The 21,920-nt window shown below is 40.4% G+C and overlaps 1 protein-coding gene across 8 annotated transcripts in view; it reads right to left on the bottom strand.

Annotated features, from left to right (window-relative positions):
- Positions 1–21,920, bottom strand: part of HIVEP2 (HIVEP zinc finger 2) — a 142,025-nt gene that overhangs the window by 16,805 nt on the left and 103,300 nt on the right. For all 8 annotated transcript variants that reach the window (XM_030447288.1, XM_030447289.1, XM_030447290.1 and 5 more), the window contains 3 exons: positions 8,693–8,737; positions 1,855–7,483; positions 970–1,124 (listed from right to left, as the gene is read on the bottom strand). In XM_030447288.1, coding sequence (XP_030303148.1) covers positions 970–1,124; positions 1,855–7,272 — 5,573 coding nt within the window. In that variant the 5' untranslated portion in view covers positions 7,273–7,483; positions 8,693–8,737. The remainder of the gene's footprint in view (positions 1–969; positions 1,125–1,854; positions 7,484–8,692; positions 8,738–21,920) is intronic.

The following is a 21,920-nucleotide window of genomic DNA, read 5'->3' as shown; positions in this document are numbered from 1 at the left end:
GACTATCCAAGTGGAGCCAAAACTCATAATGGCAATGAAGAGCAACTGAGATTTTAAAGGGTACAAACTGATGGGAGTAGGAAATGGATGCATGGATTTCTCACATCTTCATCCTGACCTATTTATTTGCCCCCATAAAATAGTATTGTGAGACCATTTGACATTGGTCAAACTGAAAAACACATCTTGCTCAGTCACTTGATGACTCACTACTAGCAAGTGGCAAATTAATTGCGTCACATCAGGATTCTGTAAACAAAATAAAACAACACTTTAGAGTTTACTGCAGTGGCAAACAAGTATCCATTTCATTGGCTTTTTATAACAAGCTTCGTAAGCCACAAAATAATCCTAATGGGCTTTCAGATCTCTTGTTTCCCCCTCTTTGCTATTTTTTTCTGTTATCGCTTGAATGACAAATAGCCATGGTAAAATTAAACAGTATTTTATCAACCATATGTGACAGATTTATGGATTAGGCTTAAATACCATAGATTCCAATGTCACTTAAATTTTATTTCCAATATACAATTTTTTAAAATAATAATAATTTATAAGAATATGAGTACGCATGCCCAGCTAACCCATTGAAGTGAGTGGAGGTGCAGTCTAAAAGTGGCAGAGAAGCTGTGGCTCACTGAGGTCATGAAATACAAAGAAACAGTATAGAAAACATCAAAATGTTAACAATTTATCCATTTCTTCATATCTAAGGAATGAAAGTAACAATTTCAAGTGATTGCTCTCACACAGATGGAAAACATTATTTGCTAGCGGGCAGAGCCAAGAGTAAGTGAATAGGTACCCTGTATCTTTAGACTGACATATACACAGACAAGAAGAGGATTGGGAGCTACAAGACATGGCAGGAATACAGGAGACTATTCACATTCTAAATCATTCATATTAATTTTCAAATCTCTTAAAAATGACAGGCTGAGCTTGAAATTTCCAGTTGAATTTCCTTACCCTCCTTCAAAGATTTTAATTCGTATCGGCTCAGTTTGTTTGGATGTAATGTCTTTATCTCCATGAATGTCTCCTTTTACTCTTTCTTTTATAATATTCCCCACTACTTTCTTTTCAAGCTTGCTGCCAAGCAAGAAGAATGGCTCGTGTTTCATCTGTAGAACAAAGTCAAGGAAGGGTGTTACTGCTGGAGCACAAAATAAACACACACACTATTGCAAGCACTTTTAACATTCCAGGTCAACTGTATGCAACTGTATAGGTGCAACTGTATAGGATTAATTCATTTGTCCCATTTAATTTGATGGTGAATAGGATAGAGGGCAGCACGGACAAATATTTACAAGAGTCTTGTCAGAAAAGACAGCACCATAACTTTCCTCAGAAAAAACAATCATGGAAAATAGAGATGGAAAAGTCTTAGGTAATTTATTGCCATTACAGAACTTTCCCTGGCACAATTATGTAATACCTAGTCCATGTGAAAGAGTCAGTATGCAAAATACTGGATCTGAAGATCTTACACAATTTTAACTAAAACTTCATTTACATATGAGAATGGATGTTTGGTTTTGATACTGTTCGAATCAGGACATGGCAAAATCAAAAGACAAAATAAAAGGAGATAAGGTATCAGGCTCTGGCACACATGAAGGGATGGCTATAAAAGCCTCACGTTTTACATCTCCTTTTGAAAACAGAGACAGAGACAGCAGAAGTAGCAGAGCTTGCAGAAGGGTACAGTTGTCATGGAAAGATGTCAATGTCTGATTGCCCAATGGGGAATGTTGTTTTTTAAAAAGTCATTAACTTACATTAATAGTTTACCAGTATTTTATCAAATAAAGATATACAAATTTAATTTTATTAAAACCTTTTATTTACCTGAGCAAACTGCTTCCACGCACTCGATGATGTCAATTTACCAGCTCCAGGCCTATGCATAGCAGCTAGAGTGTAGATTTCTGCGGTGGTTTTTTGCTTAGACCTTAGAAGTGCTAAAGTGGTCTTTGTACTTAGCCCAGATGGGTTTGGGTTACATGAACTTATACACCATGAAGCATAAACGGAAGATTTGAGGGTTGGTTGCTGAATGTAATTTGGTTTTGTGTAGTTCAGGAAACACCAGCTCACAGTAGTAGTTGTGCGCAGACTTGGGAACTGAAGGATCTGCTGAAAATCCGCTATGTCTGTCAGGAGAATGGTTGAGCCTGTGACTTTCCCACTGCTATTGGATGACATCTGGACTAACATCCCAAGAGGCAACTTTTGATGTTTCAGTTGGTCTTCTGGCTGAATTTCTCCTGGTGGCAATGAAGACGTCTGTGGACTCATGCTCATATCTGAGGCCGTTTCATCGACATCCAGTTCTTCTGGCGAGTCTCTTCCTTCAGAAGGACCACTGGACTTCTGTCCTGGTGACGTGGAATCAAAGCTGGAAAGTTTCTCTCTGCTCAGTGGGAAAGCATCAGCTGCTGGCATGCTGACAGATGGGAAATCTTGAGATGATGAGGACGAGAGTGGTGAAGAGGATGATACGGATGGTAGACTTTCTTTTGGCTCAGTAGCACAGCTCTGCCTTACTAGTTGAGGCTTCTGCATTCTTGGAAAATCTTTCTTTATATCTGAGTTAGTTAACTCAACTGCACTTAGCTCCTCAACTATCTGCCCATACATTTTTTCTTCTTTGACTCGCTTTTGCTGCTTGGTCTCCATGAAGAGCTCCAAGCTGCTGGCAGGTGAAAGCATTCGTTTGCTTCCTCCCAAGGTAGAAGCCATGTCAGAACTGGAAGGCAAGCACAGGGGAATCGGTGGCTCCAGTCCAAGTGGTAGCGTCTGTGGCACCTTCCACAACGGATATTTTTCTAGCCCTCCATGCTGACCTAACACCTGAGCTATGTTAAATCCAATTCCTTGCATGGCTGCACTAGTTGCCAATGTTCTTTGAGAAACAGTCTCATCAACTTTACAAATTACAATTGCAGGACTGTTGCTTTGTCCAAGGATCTGGGAAATGCTTGTGTACATGACACTACCATAAGATGGCACATGGGTTTGAATCCTGACGGGAACAACTGTTCCTGGCAAAGACTGTACAGATTCATCACCTGGGGAGTCAAAATCTGATTGAAGATGCTGCTCAGAGGAGGTATCTGTTGGTTTAATGCTATGGTCTGACCGGTACTTAGCAAGTGTATTTTTTGAATACTGCTCAGATGTTCCTGAGTAATGCTGGTATGCTTGCTCTTTAGCATTCACATAATCAGCTGATTTCTTTCCAATAAGCTCTGGTGCATGTTCCAGGTGATAACTTGGTGGAACGTCTGTTTGGAAAGGCTGCTTGACATAAGATTTCTGCAACTGCTGTACAAAATGATGCTGGAAGTGTAGAGGTTCTGTGCATGACTGCCACAAGACAGGCTGCTGAGATGGTGGTAAGTGAACCATGCAGACAGCTGGATATGGGAACTGAAACAAGGTGCTATGAATAGGAGAAAATGGAACTTTTTCCTGATGTGCAAATAGCTGCTGCTGCTCTGGATATTTGTTGGGAATATAAGGTGCTTGTTGGATCAAGGGAGTCCTTAACATTTCTGGGCTGTCTGCAAGAAGAGCCTGTTGCTGGGCGAGGTGGGATGAGCTATTACTAAGCTGAGCACAAGAGCCAATAATTGCCTGTTTTCCAGAGTCATCTACCTGAATGGGCTGAAGTACAGAGGAAGGGGAGGGATGCCAGGCAAGATGAGAGGAGCGAAGACCAGCCTGTACAAGTTCCATCTGCTCCTGCTTAATACTTTGCTCTGTGCTCTGATCAGTCTGGGAAATCTCTGGAAAACCACTGAAGGAAGCCTGGCGAACCAAGAAGCATTTCTTCCTTTCTCGGGATGGAGACAGTGCCACAGTAGGTGTCCCAGCTGAAGAGGCATGAGTCAGGTTCCCATAATCAAAGGATTTACTTCGGATCTCTGGAACTTCAGTAGTATGAGGACAGGGCATCTGTTCAGATGAGCAGCGTCTCATTTCCCTCTGATGGTGATGCCCAGGGACAGAAAGTGAGTAAGCACCAGCTGGAACTGTTAGAAACTCGGACTGTTTTCCAAACTCATCTTGTTTGGGAGGCGTGATGAACTTCATACTCTCTTCTCTTTCAAAGGACATGGAAAAACTTGAACTGTGGGACAGATTACTTTCTTGACTAGGGCTGCGTGAGAGGCTTGTACCTGTAGACTCAAAGCTGGATTCTCCAGAGGAGTGTTCCATGTCAGCCAGTCGTAATCGCTTCTTTTTGGGTGGTAGCTTTTCAGCTGGAAGTTGAGAAAGGGTTTCACTTCTCTGGGGCCACTGGAATTCTTCAGTGGGTCTCTCCTGCTCTTTATTCTGCACATCTTTTTCTTTCTCAGGCTTATCTGGCTCCTCCGTGACACGAATTTCAGGTACCTGTATGTTGTGCTGGCGAACCAACCTGGGCTGTATGTGACAGGACTGAGGCTGCTGTGATGGAGAGGGCTTACTGGTGTCAGCACTTTCCACTTGTGGAGCTCGGTCTGGGCTCATTGGGGACTCACAAATCTCACTCTCGCATGTCTCAGATGGTGAATAGATCTTTTCCTGCTGGCAGGCAATATGTTCTGTAGATTCAGACCTTTCAAATGAGTTTGGCCTGCTCAATGAATTTGTGTGCTGAATGACAGAGATAACATTTCCAGGGGGCTTTCTAGCCAGAGATTCTGCAGTCTTTTCTTGCTCGGCAGATAAGGATGAGTCTTCCAGAGAAGCTGCTGGGCTTCCAGAGTTCAAGTAAGGCCTGCAGATTTCAAAACGCTCCACATGGCATTGGGCAGCATTGTCCAGGCCTTGAAGAGCAAATCCACTCCTTGGCACTTCCTGAATTTGGGACTTGGGATCGAAGTCCAAATGCTGCGTTCCCCCAGTGGTACCAGTCACACTGCTGCAAAGCATGGGACTGTCTTCCTCATCTCCAACACTCTCTTCTTTCCTGCGCTTTCTGTTTTCAAAAGTTGTTCCAAGCATGTATGGCACTGCCTGAGATTGTCCAAGTGGATCAGTGAAGCACTCTCCCACCTTGCTCATCCCACCTAAGGATGGTGAGTCCCTGTAGTTCTGTTTCTGAGCCTCAAATTCTTCCCACTTTCTGTAGTGCTTTCCAGTGGCATCATAGTCATAAAAACCCTTTTCTCCTTTCTTCTCTTTTAAGGATTGTCCTTTGTCATGTCTGTCTGTCTGCCTGCTGGAAGCAATAATTATATTTTTCCCTGGTCTTCCATGATAGTCTGAATCTGAGTGCCCCTCCTGCACAGAGGGCAGTTCAAAGGCAGCCTGTCTCCTCAACATCCTTTGGTGTGATATTCCCACTGTCCCAGGGTAAAATACATCATCTGACCCAGTCATTTTCTCATCAAATGAATGGCTTCCTCTCAGAGATGGGGGGATACTTAGGCTGTTTGCAGAAGAGGTTGGCATGGAGTTACTTCTTATAAGAGGCGAGGAATCTACTGGGGGCTCTAGAAGGACGGGCACATCACCCTGCTGACTGGCTTGGTACAGGCCAGATTCACTTTTGATGGATGATGTGGTGGTCTGGGATTGTCTAGATTCTGTATTGCTGCCTGGATAAACCTGTGTAGATTTAATAGTGCTCAAATTACTGGAGTCAATGAGTTCTTCTTTATTTGGAGTCAGCTGAGAAACATGTTCCTCAAGCATTGTGATATCTGATCTGTTATTTAAAAGAGGTAATGGCTCTGCTTTGCCCTTTCTACCCATTAAACTGTGTTCCTGATTTGCCGTGGCTACTGTTACTGCTGTCCTTTGACTAATCCTATAGAACTTCCCAAAGATGATCTCTTCATAAGACTTTGCATTAGTATTTGGTGGGCTAATTTGCTGCTCAGCACTTTCTGAGCGGGAAAAATAGCCCGAGTCAGTGCTTCCTTTACTGTGTGGGCTCAGGAGGTTTAATGACTGCTCAGAATCTTGCCCTTTTTTCTCTGACAGTCTTAGTGCAAGTCGCTGCTTAACGGTATGAGAATCCTCAGGCTTAGTACTTAAGGATGGGTTTTGCAACATATCAGAGCCAATATATGGTGAACTCTCACTGGGTAACTGAAGTCCACTTTTAGGGATAATCAAAATGGGTACTTTCATTGGCCCCACCAAGGACTCTTCCATGGAGGAGTGAAAACCGCTCCTGCTGGCAATGTCCAGGGGGAGCTGTGGGACAGGGCTCAGTTTGTCAGAACCTTCCACCAAGAGTGAGGTCTCCTCATCAGTATCTGTGCTCTGCTCACCATCTGAATGTATTTCTGCTTCCACATCGATGTAGTTGGCATCTAGGTCCAATTTAGAAACTGCTGAGTCTGTGAAAGGTACCAGTCCTGCTTTAATTGCATGGGCATGTGACTTCCTGTGCTTGTAAAGGTTGCTCTTTGTCTTGAAGGAGAAACCACAAGGAACACAAGGGTAGGGTCGCTCTCCAGTATGAGACCTAATATGCTTTTTAAGAACACTAGGTTTGGCACAAGCCCGATTACAGTAAGGACAAATGTACTTGCCGGGCTTTTTGGGTTTGTGCTCCTTTTTGTGAGCATCATCTGATTGTTCTAAAGATTTCTGAGAATATTGGCTGAATGCAGGGTTCAAACTTGAAATCTTCTTTCTGGAGAAACCTCCGCTATGGCTATGCATGTGAAAAGGAAACAAGTCCTCTGAGGCAACTGATTGCAAGTGGCTAGGAAACTGCCACGGAGGGCCTTCCAAGCTCTGATGTGGCTTTATATTGTGCAAGAAGCCTTGTGGCAATGAATGCTGTGGGAAAGAAAGTGAATGTTGACATGAGTAAGGACTGGGACGATGCTGTGGATATTGCTTCTCCGTGACTTGCTGTGCAGCTTCACTTGATGATACCAGTTTCCCAGAACTTAAAAGTTGTGCTGATGCTGTGTGTCCAATTTGCTCGTGATCTATTTGTGGTTGCCTCTGTACTTCTTGATTGCCAAAAGTGCTCATCTTAATAACAGCTGAATGTTCTTGCCTCCATCTACTTGGTACTTTAGCAGTTTCTCCAGACCTTGAGGTAGCTTTTTGCCCTATAGCAGTGTCCCCAGAGTCCATTTTGTTACACAAGGTCTTAAGTGCTAGTTCACTTGAAAGCTGTGCAGACACATGGAGTGTGTCCAAAGCTGTGCTTTTTAAAGTTTTGTTGCTCCCATTTTTCCAGGGCTGTTGCAAGTTCACAGACTTTTCCTTCTCTTTGGAACTTTCCACGCAGTAGTCTATAGGCATTAGATTTGTGTCTGTACACTACTTTGAGTATTCTACAGTTCTGTTCATGGCAGAAGCTTTCCTAAACAGTTTATTATACCTTTGCAAAGACTTGTTATAGTATTGGGACATTTTCCATTGTTATTAAATACTGAGATGCAGAATGACCCAGAGAAATCTGTCATCTACTAGGACAAAATTCTCTTCATCTCTTCCATGGGGACACAGCTATCTGTAAGCAAAAACAAAGAAACCACACACACCAATTATTATTAATACAGCTGTGCAAACTAACATTGATGCAGCTAGCTGCACTTTCATTGAGCCTTTCATGAAAAGTGATTAGAGACTTAAGTAAAGGTAACTACATTTCACAAAACTCCCTTTTGTCAGGAGACACGGTTAAGATTGGCTCCAGAAATAGCACACAAGCATAATCACTACTTGATAAAAGCCTTAGGAACAGAAAACGGGGATCTAGACTTTCCAAGTTGAACAGTCCCTTTGGAAGGCTTTCTGGGGACAGTTTAAAGGATTGGTTATCAGAAAGTTCCACCACCATCCTAACACTGTGGGTGGGAATTACCCTACCCAATGTTACTCACACTCAGAAATGGACCTTAGTCCCTGGCTTTCCTCTAAAGTCAGTGGAGGGTGACCAGTACGTCCAGAGCAAAAATCTTTCCATCTTGTGTTGAGTATTTCAGGCACAGGGTATGTCTGCACATGGCCCTCCACTCTGGAGATGCCTGTTTCTCTCTATTGGCTAGGCAGAAATACTAAATACCTTGGAGTACAATACCAAATTTTGAGATGGCTGAAATGAGGTACTTTTTATCTTAGACCATCTAACTGGTTTTATGGATGATGTTTAAACTACTTTTAAACACTCAAAAAAAAAAAGAGATATTGCATAAGCATTCTGAATACTCTACCAGTACCTTTCCACATCTCCATCTTCCAACCACTGCAATAAATTTTAGTGAGAATGTTTTACTAGAGGCAAGACACGTATTAAAGAAATGAGCTCTGACTGTGTTTATGTGCCTTTAGCATTTTAGATTTCAATGTCAAAATTTCTATCCAGCTATACATGTACCACTTATGCTTAAATGCACCAGGCTACCACAGTTCTATTACAAAGAAAAAATGCTCAGCGGTATGCTTTTCATATAGAAGTCCAGCATTTGAATTTGAAGAACAATGTAGGTTTCTTGATTCCGTATTATCCAAACACAGGCTTTTTTCTGGATGCAACAGTGAGAAATACAGCAACAGTCCTGATTTTACAGTAGCAAGGAAAAGGGTAAAAAAAGCAGTATTAGAGAAACTGGAATGTTTTTTCAGTGAAAAAACTCAATCGGGCTTGAAGACGCATTAGCAAAGTGCAGGAAAATGCATAGGGAAATATATGATCTTTTTTTCAGTATAAAACAATTACCTGCATCTTCCAGGAATCTAATAGTCATGAGTATCTTCAAATTTCCTGTAGAAAAAAAAATACAATCATAAGAAATTCCTGACATTAAGCATAATGCTGGAAAAAAAATCTATTTTTTATAGCAGAGGCCTGGAAATTTCATTTCTCCATATACTGGAAGAAAGTCACATTGTGTATTAGAGGTTTGAACAACCCCATTTTGAAGAAGAACCAGTGCAAGTCTTTTCAAAATATTTCGGTTTAACTGCAAGTCTGAACTAATGCAGTCTCACCTTCCCGAATCATTCAAAAGAGAGCTGTCAATGTCCCTTCACTAAGCCTGGATTATCCCTGAATCCCATTGGCAAATCCTCTTTAAATGCCTCTCCCCAGTTAATACTTTTAGGCTCCAGGCCTCTCATTAAATGCTTCAGGGACCTGAGCAAAACCCCATCCAGGGTGTCACCACTCAGGTACAAGAAAATGGAGTGAAGTGAGTAGGTTTCCAAATCAGTTAATGTCACTTGGATACTGCTCAAGACTATAGGGCTGCCTTTTAACAGAAGAAACATACAGACCAAATACACAAAGGACTTCTGTGATTGCCACAATATGCCATTTGTCTGATCATTACCAGACTGCAGGCTGCTCTATAAACTGCAGAAAACAAAAGCACAGAGAACACCCCTAAAAAAGGGACCCTCTCACTTTCTTGATGAGCATTTATCCAGTCAAAGAAGGACCCTCCCTTTCAGTTTTCAGCAAGTCTTATCTTGAAAACAGAGTCTGGCTTTTGCTTCCTTAAAAAGGAATTTTGCTCAATTGTGATAACAAAAGCAACAATTACAGATTTTCTTTATGTTTTATAAAGGCCAAAATTCAAAGCATCTCTAAAGAGCAGATCGTTAGAAACAGCTGGAGTATTAGCTTTGGAGGATGATATGTAGGCTACCATAATGATCCTCAATTAGAAACTGACAGAAAAACAACTAGAGCACTCATGTTTTCTCCATTGAATAAAACCAATGGATGATGAAATAGTAAAGCCTATAAAATTTAAAAAAAATGAGAAATTGAAAAATAATTTTTAATTCTTTGTCATTAATAACACTTTCAAAGAAAAACTGGATGTCAGTAAAGCCCCATGACTTCCCATAAGCGGAGTTTCTACCGTGCCACCAATTGTCAATTATTTAATAATGCCAATGACATATCAGTAGTCAGGACAGCAGCAGCTAATGGACTGTTGGTTTAGTCAAATATGGACAACATATTTTTAAATTATAACTGTACAGAAATCCCACATAGTGCAAAATAATAGCAAGCAATGAAATACAAACAAGAATACTTGAGGTCACAATGCCATTCAGCTTTGATGTGCTAATGGCTTTTTAAATATCTCTCATCTCATTCTCTAAAAGAACAAAGAAAAAAAAAGTAATTCAAGTAAAACTTTTTCTCATTTTCCTAATTCACTTCCTCAAATAAAAAGTGTTGCTTCAAATGGAAAAAGAAATTCTCATGTGATTTAAAAAATATCAGAAGTTGTTACTATGGAGCAGCTCTGCAGTGCCTTCAGAAATGGCAGGTAAGCAGAAAACCATTTTCCTCAATTGAGCTAACCTGAATCTCAGGACAGTATTGATGCCAATATACAAGCATAGATGTAAAGGAAAAATGAGAAGCAGAAACAGGGAAGAGAGGGAATGTGCCTCACTGAGAGACCATGAAGTTATTAGCATCTTCAAAGGAAAATACTTTTCTCCTTATTAGGCAATTTTGCAAATGGTGAAGAAGAAATTTCTAGAAGATGGGAGCATCCTTTCTGTTCCATACTCCCTCTACCAAAAGTGCCTTTACAGAAGAAATTTGGCTGTCATGGAAATCTGACAGCAATGGTTTAAAGAAAACCACTTAATGGTTTTATTTAAAGAAAGCAAAATATGATGCTAATATACTTCCAACAATTTTCTGTTCTGCACTGAAACCTCCATTACAGAGTTCGGGACATTCTGTGGTCCTGCTATTTGAAGAATGTTCTATATAATTTTTCAACCTACACTATGAAACAGGTATAGACTAATTACAGGTATTATTGATGCCTTAAGTTTGGTCAGAGTCAGTCTCAGGAGGAAAATAAATCCTGTTCCAGAACCAACATAATAATTTCTGGTTTGGGTTGAGATGCCATCCACCCTGTGTCAAAGATGGGTTTAATATTATTTCTTTGGGGTTTGTTTGTTTTTGTTGTTCTTTTTCACTCCCTAGTGGAAGAGCAGGAGAAACCTAAGACACTGCAAAATTAGTTTGCATTCTGTCTGTTTTTTCCAGTCAAGCTTCTGCTTCATCTGCCTGCATCCACAGTCTGGATTAAGCCAACAACAGACATCCATTTGTCAACTGATTTAATGTGTCCCCTTTAGAAAACCCCACAAATATAGATTTCAGTATTACTCTTCATCAAGCAAAGACTATTCAATAGACAGAAACTCCCTATATTTCAAATACCACATATTTCAAACTAAGAAACTAAGGATGACAAAAATGTACATTTTCTTTAATACTTTCGACATGGTTCAGGTCTGCTGGAGGGACTAAGAGGAGCCCACCTACATGGATCAGAAGCCATATGGCTGCTGGGCTGAGCACATCATTTGACAGAAGCTGCAAAGTCCAGCCTGGCCAGAGGCCAAGCCAGGTTTCCCAGCAGGAATGTGGCCAGGAAGCGAGCTCCCCCAGCCACACTAACTGCACTATCCGCCCCTTTCAAACCAGGATGTTTTACTTCTGTGAAAACTTTGAACATGAGAATACTGAAAAAAACGGGAGCTGTACTTATGTCAGATGCACCTACTAAATCAAGACACTTAAAACTTTCTAGGAAGGAGCATTATCCTGTCATTTCTTTTCCTAAGGTGCCTTTGTGAGCTGCATGCATGGGACACATATGTGGTTAACTGCAAAGCTTCAAGATTATTCCTTCCATTCTTTTTTTCCTCTCTTTTTAAATTTTTTTTCAGACCATTAAAATGGTTACACTCAACAGCTTTAAAATAAAATTTGGCAAAATACAACTTTTACTACTTCTCAATTTGTAGCTCATCTTACAGCTCTTGCAAGCGAACAAATTGGAAGCTTATGTCTTCCAGGCTAAATCCTGACTGCGCTGTACAGAATAAATATTGACTCTAGTGTAAGGACTAAGGGTCAGATCCAGTCCTGTTTTAAATCTTTTCTGTCCAGCTCTGCCAGCACAAAGCTGGCCTAAAACCACAGTAAATGGCCCCTGAAGAATTTAATTCTATAGGGCAAGCGTTAGCACAGACAAGCTGCAGTGGCTCGTATGAAATCCTTACACTCATGCACAGATCTCTGCCAAGACTCATATTAGGCAAGTTTAGTTTATGTCTGGGATAAGCCCAGCAGCCAAGCAGCCTTACAAGAGAGGCCACCTCTGAGCAATTCCCCACCTGCAACTGAAAAGAAAATTGCCTTGGCCTCTTGGGAAGAAAATACCCCTTTGGCTGGCTGTGCTACCCCACATCTCCCTCTGCCTAATGATGCTTCCCAAAGAGCTGTTTGGTGTTGACATCCAGATGGGAAGGAAAAAAAAAATACATATTGGGAACCGCAATAGAACATGGATTTACAATTTCTTCTACCTAAGCAAAGTCACAGGTGGGCTAAGTCTGAAGAAGAGCTCTCAACCAGCAGTCAATGTGCCTCTCTGAACTGAAGGATTTTATTGGCATGAAGGCAGACAAGCATTGGTTCACCCTTCTGCACAACATTACACACTCATTCATGGGCTGTGGGAGTTATGTGGCAATGGAACAAAAGTGATGTAGTCCTTGGGGTATATAGTTTGCACATTTTACACAAATGAAGGGGGGAAAAAGCATATCAACTGCAAGTTTTTTATACTATTTGACACTAAACCTACAGTCTTCAACTGTACTTACTGAAGAGATAAGGAAGAAGAAACACTCCTTCAATTTCCCAGGTTTGTAAAAAGGTTTCCTACTTTTGACGAGAGATTTTCTTTGCATTTCCAACAGCCCCTGGTTAGGGGTCCCATCTGACTGTGGTTTTGCAGCTGGCATTCTACCTGCCTATTTGAACACCTCTAGGAATGACTTCAAATTCCTATCTCAACCACTGACACTTGGCAGTCTTGAATTACTGGGGAATGCAAGGATGCCTGTGCTTTTTGACGAAGTTTGGCAGGAGTTGTAAGACATTCTTTTGCATTTGCAATTCCAAGAAGGCAACCCTTTAAAAACAGGTTAGTTATATTTATTTTTCTACCACTTTCAATATTGTAATTGCTATTGTTACCTCTTCACATTCTAGTCTAATTTGTTCATTTAACCCTACCCCAGATGTTCTGCCTTCCCTTGAGTTTCAGAGCTTTATTGCCATTCTCCAAAACCAGCCAGAGTATCATAGTTTTGAAAATAACATGAAAAATTTAGAGTAATACACGTTTTTTAAATTTGTGTAGCTCAACTAATCATTACAATGTATGTTTTTTAAATGCCACTGAAAAGTACTACCAATACCAAATCAAATACTTCTCAGCAAGTACACAGTACACTGTGAATTTACTGTTAAATGATCAAAATGTACTAAGCTTAACTAAGGAGAAGCTACAGGGCAGAATTTATTCTCCATTTCTATGTTGGCTAAACACTTGTGTTCACAGGGATTCCTCAAGAAGCTGACTGAGAAAATTCCATTACAGACCCACCAAGGGCAGACTGCAAGCTCACTGTGATCGAACACCAACTTCAGGCTCTTACTCTCAGGTTTCTACAAATGAATGGTTGTGTCCCTGGTAGTTGCTGGTCTCAGTGGACAGAATCTGTGCACCTACAACTAGAAGTGGTATAAAACCTAGCTTCCTGATTTTTGCAGTTATCAGCCATCGAGAGATGGGCATAAAAGCATATTTTAATTAACTGTAGTACTATTGATTATTTCATCCATTTTAAGGTTTTACCAAACTCACCTTAATCTTGTTCATTCAGGTAATTCAAACTATTATCTGAGACCATTACCTGAGTATGTTGAAAAAAATAACTGGAATCTTTCTGTTTAAAAGCATTCCAGAGACAAGAAATAAACAAATAAACAAATCTGTTGTTCTCTGATATCTGTTAACCTTAACTCTTGGAACTCAAACCTGCCTCAGACATTTCATATAAAAGGTGAATAGGTACATGATGCAAAGAAGAACAAGACTCTCTCCTTCCCTCCTCCGAGTGTGATCCTTCCTAATCAGAGGTCAGGCACACTCTATCTCTTTTGGGGTGATTTTACAGAAAAATGAGGTATGAAACAAGAGTGTTTCATTTGATTTTAAGAAGTTTTGAACAGATAAGAAGTTTGACTCAGAGAGACTCAAAGGAAACAAATTATTCCACCAGCAAATAAGAGAGCCAAATTCTGCTCTACATTAATCTGGTATGAATCTGAAGCAATGAATTGCAAATTCAAAGACACAATTCTAGATTTATTCCTCATAAAAACAAAAAAAATCAGCTATCACTTAGATTTAGGCTTTTCCATCCTATATACTAAGTATCTGAGGTTATTTGTTACAAGATGAAAACCAACTAATCCGACAGCCCTAAGATGTCTGCAGAGAAATTCATACCATATATTGCAACAAATAAATGTTCCATTCCATGGCAAAAAGAAAACATGGGTCATTTTCTTTAAGAGATTCTGGCTTGCATCATAAACATTTACAGAACAGCTGCAGAAAGGCACTCAGTTTTTGTTATGTTAAGTATCTCAAATATAATTTCAAATTGCGACTTTTATAGAAAAATAGCACCCCTCAAAAAACTTAAATTCAAGTGTATTTTAAGAAGCCATAGAAGTCTACAGAAGAAATGCTTGAAAACTGACCTTTTCACCATAATGACATGGATTGCTCACTGAAAGTACATCACTATTTCCTGTTTCAGCATCATACCCAATGTACACATTAGTACTGTTTGGAAAAAAATGTATAAAAAAAGCTTTCATGTTGCCAAAGTCCAACTGAACACAGACTTATTTCCACAGGATGACTATTTAAAGGGGAAAAAAAAAAAAAAAAAAAAAAAAGAGAGAGAGAGAGAGCAAGCAAACACTACCAAGGAGCCAAATTCAACTTAAACACTTCCTTTATAGATAAAAGTTTGCAAACAAATCACAGTTCTACTTGAACTGAACAAAAACCTGATACCAAAGGGATGCCAAAATAACCAACAGAACAACCTTCTCGTCAATTAGCAGCTAATATATCTCTCTGATTCCACTGCTTTTAAAAGAGCAGGTAAATATTTTGTTGCTTGTTTCCTAACTTTGCTGTGCACATAAGAGACTGTTGGAGGTGCTTAAGAATGCCAGATAATACGAAACTTACCTGTTCTGACCATCTTTCAATGCAAATATCCTGAATCTATCTCTATATTAAGCAGAGGATTGGTATTATTCAGATATGAAACTAAACAAGAGGATTATACAAACTGCTCATCTTCTCCCAACCCTATTTATTTCCTTGGGGTACAAGTTAAACACTTCCAGTGTGATTAAAATTTCAGAAGGCAACAAAAACATCACTGTTCTATTGCTCTCCCTCCATTCCCATTTTCTTTTGAATTATAGTATGCAGTGACTCATGAGAATGAGAGCAGCTCCTATCCAGAGAACAGTCAGAAACAGAAGCCCACCACTGAGCTCCTGTTTTAAACACTATGTTGATGGCTAAAGGTAGGTTTGTATGACACCTAATCCTACTGGTCCTAACCTGAAGAAGAATTGATTTGAGTTAGGTAGTAAGTAAACAATATTTAAGTAAACAATATTTAAGTAAATACAACTTAGCGATGTGTACTAGCATCCAAAGCAATGCTAAGATACAAATGAGCTCTCAAGTTCTCAGGGTGCTCTCTTCACCAGCAGAAACTCAACTCTGTCTCACTTGATGCTGAGCCACAGCAATTGAACACCAGGATACTGGGCCATACTGTAGAAATGTGAAATAGTTCCTGATCACTATTTGTAGGATTACTTGGAGGGTTTTGCCCTTTCAGTGTAGAAAAGAAATGCAGCAATTCAGCTTTGGGTCTGCTCTCGGACCTACTACTCCAAACTACTACCTCATAAAAAAAAAAAAAAAAAAAAAAAAAAGGCACTATATATCCCCAAATTGTTAAAATCTGTGACAAGTAAGGCCCAGACACTAACCAGTGATGCTCAGTTCAACACAAATAAACATATTAATCAGACAAGGAAATTTAATTTTGCACCTTGTGAAGGACAGATTACAGTATGAATTTAGCAGCACTTGTGAACAATAAAATGTATACAAAGAGCAAGATTTCCACATGGACATGATTTGTAGTAAGTTCTAGATGTATAAAATACCTACAGTAAAAAGGGTAAGAACAACATCACTGGAGACTTCAGACACTTAAGTTGTCAGATATAACAATTTTCCTAACTGAAATGACACACAAAGTCTGAAATGCCTCAGTTTTCACACAAGAACTGCAAACATGAGCAGCAGCTCATAAAGAGAGATATGTGGTGATAGGTCCTTGCTACAGTTTTTCCCCAAGTTTTCCCTGGGAAAAAAAAAAATCTAAATTTGTGTAAATATTGCATCATGTTTTGGTACAAAGTAATCATTGTTCTGTTGCCAAATGGAAATACTAGGCAAATATCAGGCCAATTTTCATCTTAAGAGGTAAAATATCACTGATTCTTCTGGGAAGTGAATGTTTTTTTAGTTTAAAAGTTACACAATCTTAATTATGCAACCACGGCAGATTTTGTGAACAGCTATGCCACCTTCCACACTGTGTCAGGAGAAGACACTTGCATTTCACATGAAAATATCAGTGTCTTTCAAACACTTTCTTGAATGAGCAAATGCACTGCTTCTGACAGACGCCCTCACCCCGGGAAGAATTACATAGGAAGACATTTATAGTATCTGAGCTCCCACTTGTTTTTCACTCACACCAATTATTACACAATCTTATTTTAAAACCTGTCATTGTTTACTAAGCCTTGTGGTCACCACATGTCAAAACAAAAACATATGCATGCTAAACATCAGTAGCATGTTCTTACTGGGGTTTGGCCATTTTTTTCCACCCGAGGTACTTTTCTTTCAATCCATTCTGAATACTTTGTTACAAAGTTCAGCTGAGATCAGCTGCGAAGCTCCAAATTCTACATATTGCACATATGTCACAACATACTCTTCTCTGTAGATGAAATGTTTTGTTTTGACTAGTGACTCAATGCAACCATTTTGCTGTAGCAAATCTAGGCACTTCGCATTGCCTAAAGTCTCTGACCACTACAGTAGTAATAAAAGATACATTAATTAGCCTGCACATTAAAGGATGCTGTTTTCTTTACAACCCTCAGAATGCTTGGTAAGGAAAAAAGCCGAACAAACAAACAAAAAAAAACCCAACCCAAACAACAACTCCAAAATTACTCTGGCCATATTACATATTTTATGTATATTTTGCATATTTTACAGAACAAAGCACTGGAAGTCAGCATGATAATATCCATTTGCATCAAAACACTTCTTTAAACATTCAGTAAAATATGCACATGCTTTCAGCTGCATTATGTATGTATAAGTGAAATTTCACTCTTTGCAGTTAGGTTTCTTTCTACAAAACACAAATCAACAGTGTTTATTAATATGAGCATCACTCTCCTGAGCTAACACCTCTGAAAAGATGATGGTCTACCCAAATGCCTGAATTTGCACATAAAAACTCTGTTATTCCACAGGGTTAGGCTGCTATTTGAGGAACAGGCTAAGCTGATGGCTCGGTTATAGATTTTCAACATGCACAGCACCATAAAACCCAAAACATTTCTTAGGAAAGGCACCGCTCAGGTTTCATGATGACAGTGTCTCAGACAAGATTAGACCAGGGTACAGTATTACAGGGCATCCCTACTACAAATAGCACCTTAAATTTTCATATAGGTATCCCACATCACACCAACTTTTGAAACTGCTCCAAGGAAACCTGCAATATGAAACCATTATCCAGTACTTAGTAAGTGATACAATGGGACACCAAATCACTCCACCCAGAAGTCAAAGGAAGGGCAGCAAATATCTTGGTTTCAGCCACCAGGCAAGAGCTCAGCTCTAAGAGTAGTGTGGTTCTAAGAGGTCATTTTTAGGGCTGATGGCTTACTGAAAGGGAAAGCAAACACTGCTCAGCTCAAGAAACCTCCAGTCTTCTCCTGCAACATGTTGGGCCCATTCCACTGAATTTAGCTTTTATTCCATTGTAAGAAGTCAAAGTGAAAACAGATAAAGCTCTTATCCACAAGTCTCTTGGTTGCTTGTGACATATCAGTGACACTACAAACAGAAGCAAACATCACCAACAATCATAGAATAGTCTGGGTTGGAAGGGAGGCTTAAAAGATCATCTAGTTCAACTACCAAAAATCCCCTAATCCAACATATTGCAACCAGGAAAACAAACACATAAGAGTAAACACACAGGCATATGGGCCTTCATGTTTGCTAAGCTACAGAGAAACTACTTAATCACTATATGTTCTTTGGGATAGCTCCTCCCAGTCTGAAAAACTGCCTTGCAAATCATTTTCCTTGAGACGAACATGCAAAGTTTTAGCCCTCAGACCACCAAGAACAATTCATCAACTTGCTTATTCATTTGAACTCTTCCCTCTACTTCTCCTTTCCTACCCCCCTTGCAGGATTTGAGGACGCCCTGTTCACCTAGAGATGGTGAATCACCACAAGCCAGCGGGCTCACTCGGTTCCTCAAAAGACACAAAAGGTGTAAAAATAGCCCATACTAATGAAGCAAGTACAGCGTCAGCTGCTAGATGAGCGTGGGTGATCAGATCAGGGTCTCTTGCTGCAAAGGGCAAATTATTAAGAGAATGCTTCTCTTTCTCCCTCTCTCTTTTATTAAGCTCTGTTCTTCCTTTGCTAAAACCAGCCCTCTGCAGTGCCTGATAAATGACACCTGACAAGATCGACTCCTCCTGTAATTGCCAGTTTCATACTGGTGCAGGAAGTGGTGCCTCACCAAGAGCTGAAGGTACAGTGGAGATGTCACTAAAAAAATAAATAAAGAGAGGCAAAAATAAAGGCTAAAAATAGCCAGGACTACCCACTGAGTATGACTGTGTAGGTATATTTAGCTGGTCTAACACCAGCTTTTCTTGTTAAAAACATAATCTTACCTTAATGCTAAACAGCTTCCTGTTTCTAAACATAACTAGAGAAACTTGAGAACATAATGGTGAAAAATTCAGATTTTGAAATTGTCCCTTTTTCACTGAGATTATGAAAAGATGAAATGTGAAAAAAAACAGGTAAGATCTTCCATGAGTTTTGCATCCTAACATCCTGTAACAATTAGACAAGAGTTTGCTGTTAAGGGCATCCTAATACAGCCAAATGGACTAGAAAATAGATTCAGGAGCAAAAACAGAGCAGTATCAGCAAACTTCTCCAGAAACCAGAAACAAGACCCTGAGAACACAACCCTATGCCAATTCTACTGCCTGAGCCAGTGCTGCCTTTGGGAGAAGGCTGTGCCCCCCCCACCAGAGGCAGACACATGGACCTAAAGTCTGATGAGATGGAGTTGCACTACTTAGAGGTCAGTTTACATCATTTTAGCACAAAGAAGGTTTTAGGAAAGATGTAAATGTAACTTAGTCCCATTTAAGGCACTGCTACATGGCCTAATAAAGTGGCATGAGTATAAATGACCATTTGGCCACGTGATACAGTTTAGTATCTTATGAGCAACACCAAGAAGCGCTCAAAACTGCACATTTGAATTTCTGATCCCAAAATACCTGGACTTACAGGCATTAATGAATGTCCCTTCCAAGTGCTGGTGCTGTACCTGGGCATACATGATGAGCTGAGCCAGACACCCCATGCTACCTGTCTGCTCTGCTCATGCTCACAGACAGCAGGGCTCACGCTGATTCCCAGCCCATCTCCACATTGCCAGCAGATGCTACCCATGCTCACAGTGCCACGCCGACCACGCTTGAGCCCACAGCTAACCACCACCCACCACCCCATTTCTGTGTCCTGAAACTCTCACATGTTTAATTGCAACAGGTGAAGCCACAACTGTGCTCAGCATAGATGTTCAGAGGTGTCCAGCAACATCTCTTTGCAGGGTGACTTTGGGCTCCTGCACAATGTGAGTTTAGCTCCCCTTAACCCAAAGGGAAGGCAAGCTCAGCCCCAAAGACTATCTTCAGAATATCTGCAACTGGTTAGAGTACATTACTGAGATATCACTACTGGAAGTCATACACTCACAACTTTCTAATTCTCCACAAGATCTGTGCAAGGAAATGGTCTTTTCTACAATTTAGATTTTGCTATTTCTCATAGTGACTCCTTTGCCTGATGCTTACATGAGGGTTTTGTTTTGTTTCATTACTATGCAGCTTTTCTGTGTGGCTCCAAATACCCACATGCTCACACCAAGTTGTTCTGGAGCTCAGGTTAAAGAAAAAAGGCACAGGTTTATACCAGACATTTTATCTCATTTACAGTAGGAAAAAAGCCTACTGTAAGACATTGAAAACTTCACATGCAGGATACAATCAAAATTATTATTCTGACATTACAATTTTTATTCAGTTCTGATTTAAAAATATACGTATATATAAAAGTAATTGAAGTTAATAAAATTGTACTTTTAACATTACGTCCACTGGAAAATAGAGAGCATACTCTTTTCTTGATATGCTGTGATTAAGTCCCATTGATCTGACCATTCTTTGTTCAGCATCATAGTTTTGTCTTTTCATCCTATGCTAGCAGTAAATTTAATAGTCACTGATTTTTTTCCTAGTATAGATAAACATTGTCATGCAAGACAAATCAGCTGATGACATTATTCTTCCAATAATTTAATTTTCATCTGAAATTAAGAATAAATGTTATTACACTAGAGGAAATGTGTATGTAAAAATAATTATCAGTAGGTTAAAATGCTTAAGGCAGTTCATTTACATAAAGTCAATAGGAGACAGGACCATCTACCCCAAAGCACTCTAAGCTTATAAAGCTAAAAGCATGGTGATCAGAACTTCAGCCTATCCCCCCCACTCAGATTTAGAGCAGAAATCTTATTTAAATAACAGTTATATAATACCTATTTTTAAGACTTTGCTTATTTAAGGAAAAATGCACAAGGGGGGAGATTAAAATAAAAAAAACAAGCAACAAAGTGCATTACAAAAATGAAAAATTACCATTGCTATACGCTTAGGAAAACATTTGTTATTAGAGGGTATGTTTCGAAACGGTGCCTAGTGCCTTTTCTCTGGAGCTCTGCAGCCTGGGGCCAGCCACACACAGCGGGCAGAGCCTGGCAGCTGCCTCCCCATCTCCCTGGGGACACCCCTGGCACTGCTGTGCCATCCCTGGGGAGCTGCGAGGGCAAGGGGCTGCCTCAGCCACCCTGCACCCACATGGGTCTTTAGCCTCAGGGCTTCCTGTGTCCTCCTCACAAGAGACAGCCCTAACCATAACTCAGTTTAGAAACAAGAAAGGGGTTGACTGCAAAATAACTCGAGGGGAAAAAAATGGTGAATTTTCAGCCAGGTCCATCTGCTGTTGGGGTTTGCTGTGAGGTGGCACAACCGGAAAGAAGAGGAAGGAGGGGGGCAGCCACAGATTATGGTGGAGCAGGGCGAGCTGCTACCTGGCCACATCCAGCCCAGCCTTGCTCAATGCCATCTCCCTATGCCTGGGACTCCTGCAAGGCTGCTGCTTCACTTTCTTGCCTCCTCTGCTGCCCCAACCACAATGAGGATCTGCTGGATGCGTACAAAGCCCACCCAAGGGTATGAAAACTTCCTGTTTGCACTGACATATCCAGTCATCCATCTCCGTCTCAGCACAGGGAGGGTAATGAGCAGAAGTAAAACAAAACAGGGCGGGAGCACTTATTTTTGTGAAGTTCCGGCTGCAAGCTTTCTCCACCGGCCAATATTTAAACTGTAGGTGTTGAAAAGTTATGTTCCTGAGTGTAAATCAGTCCCTAACATGTGCCCCCACACACAGGCAGCAGAGGTGTGGTGGAAGCCTCGAAGCAGCAGCTACTCCCACCAGATGGGACAGCAGTTCCACAAAACTTTCCACAAAATGGAAGTTTACAACCAGAAACAGCACAGCTGATCTGGC

The sequence above is a fragment of the Calypte anna genome, chromosome 3 (assembly GCF_003957555.1).
Source record: "Calypte anna isolate BGI_N300 chromosome 3, bCalAnn1_v1.p, whole genome shotgun sequence".
In the NCBI taxonomy this organism is placed as follows: Eukaryota; Metazoa; Chordata; class Aves; order Apodiformes; family Trochilidae; genus Calypte; species Calypte anna.
The sequence above is the reverse complement of the archived record's forward strand: the minus strand, read 5'-3'. Positions and strand labels throughout refer to the sequence as shown.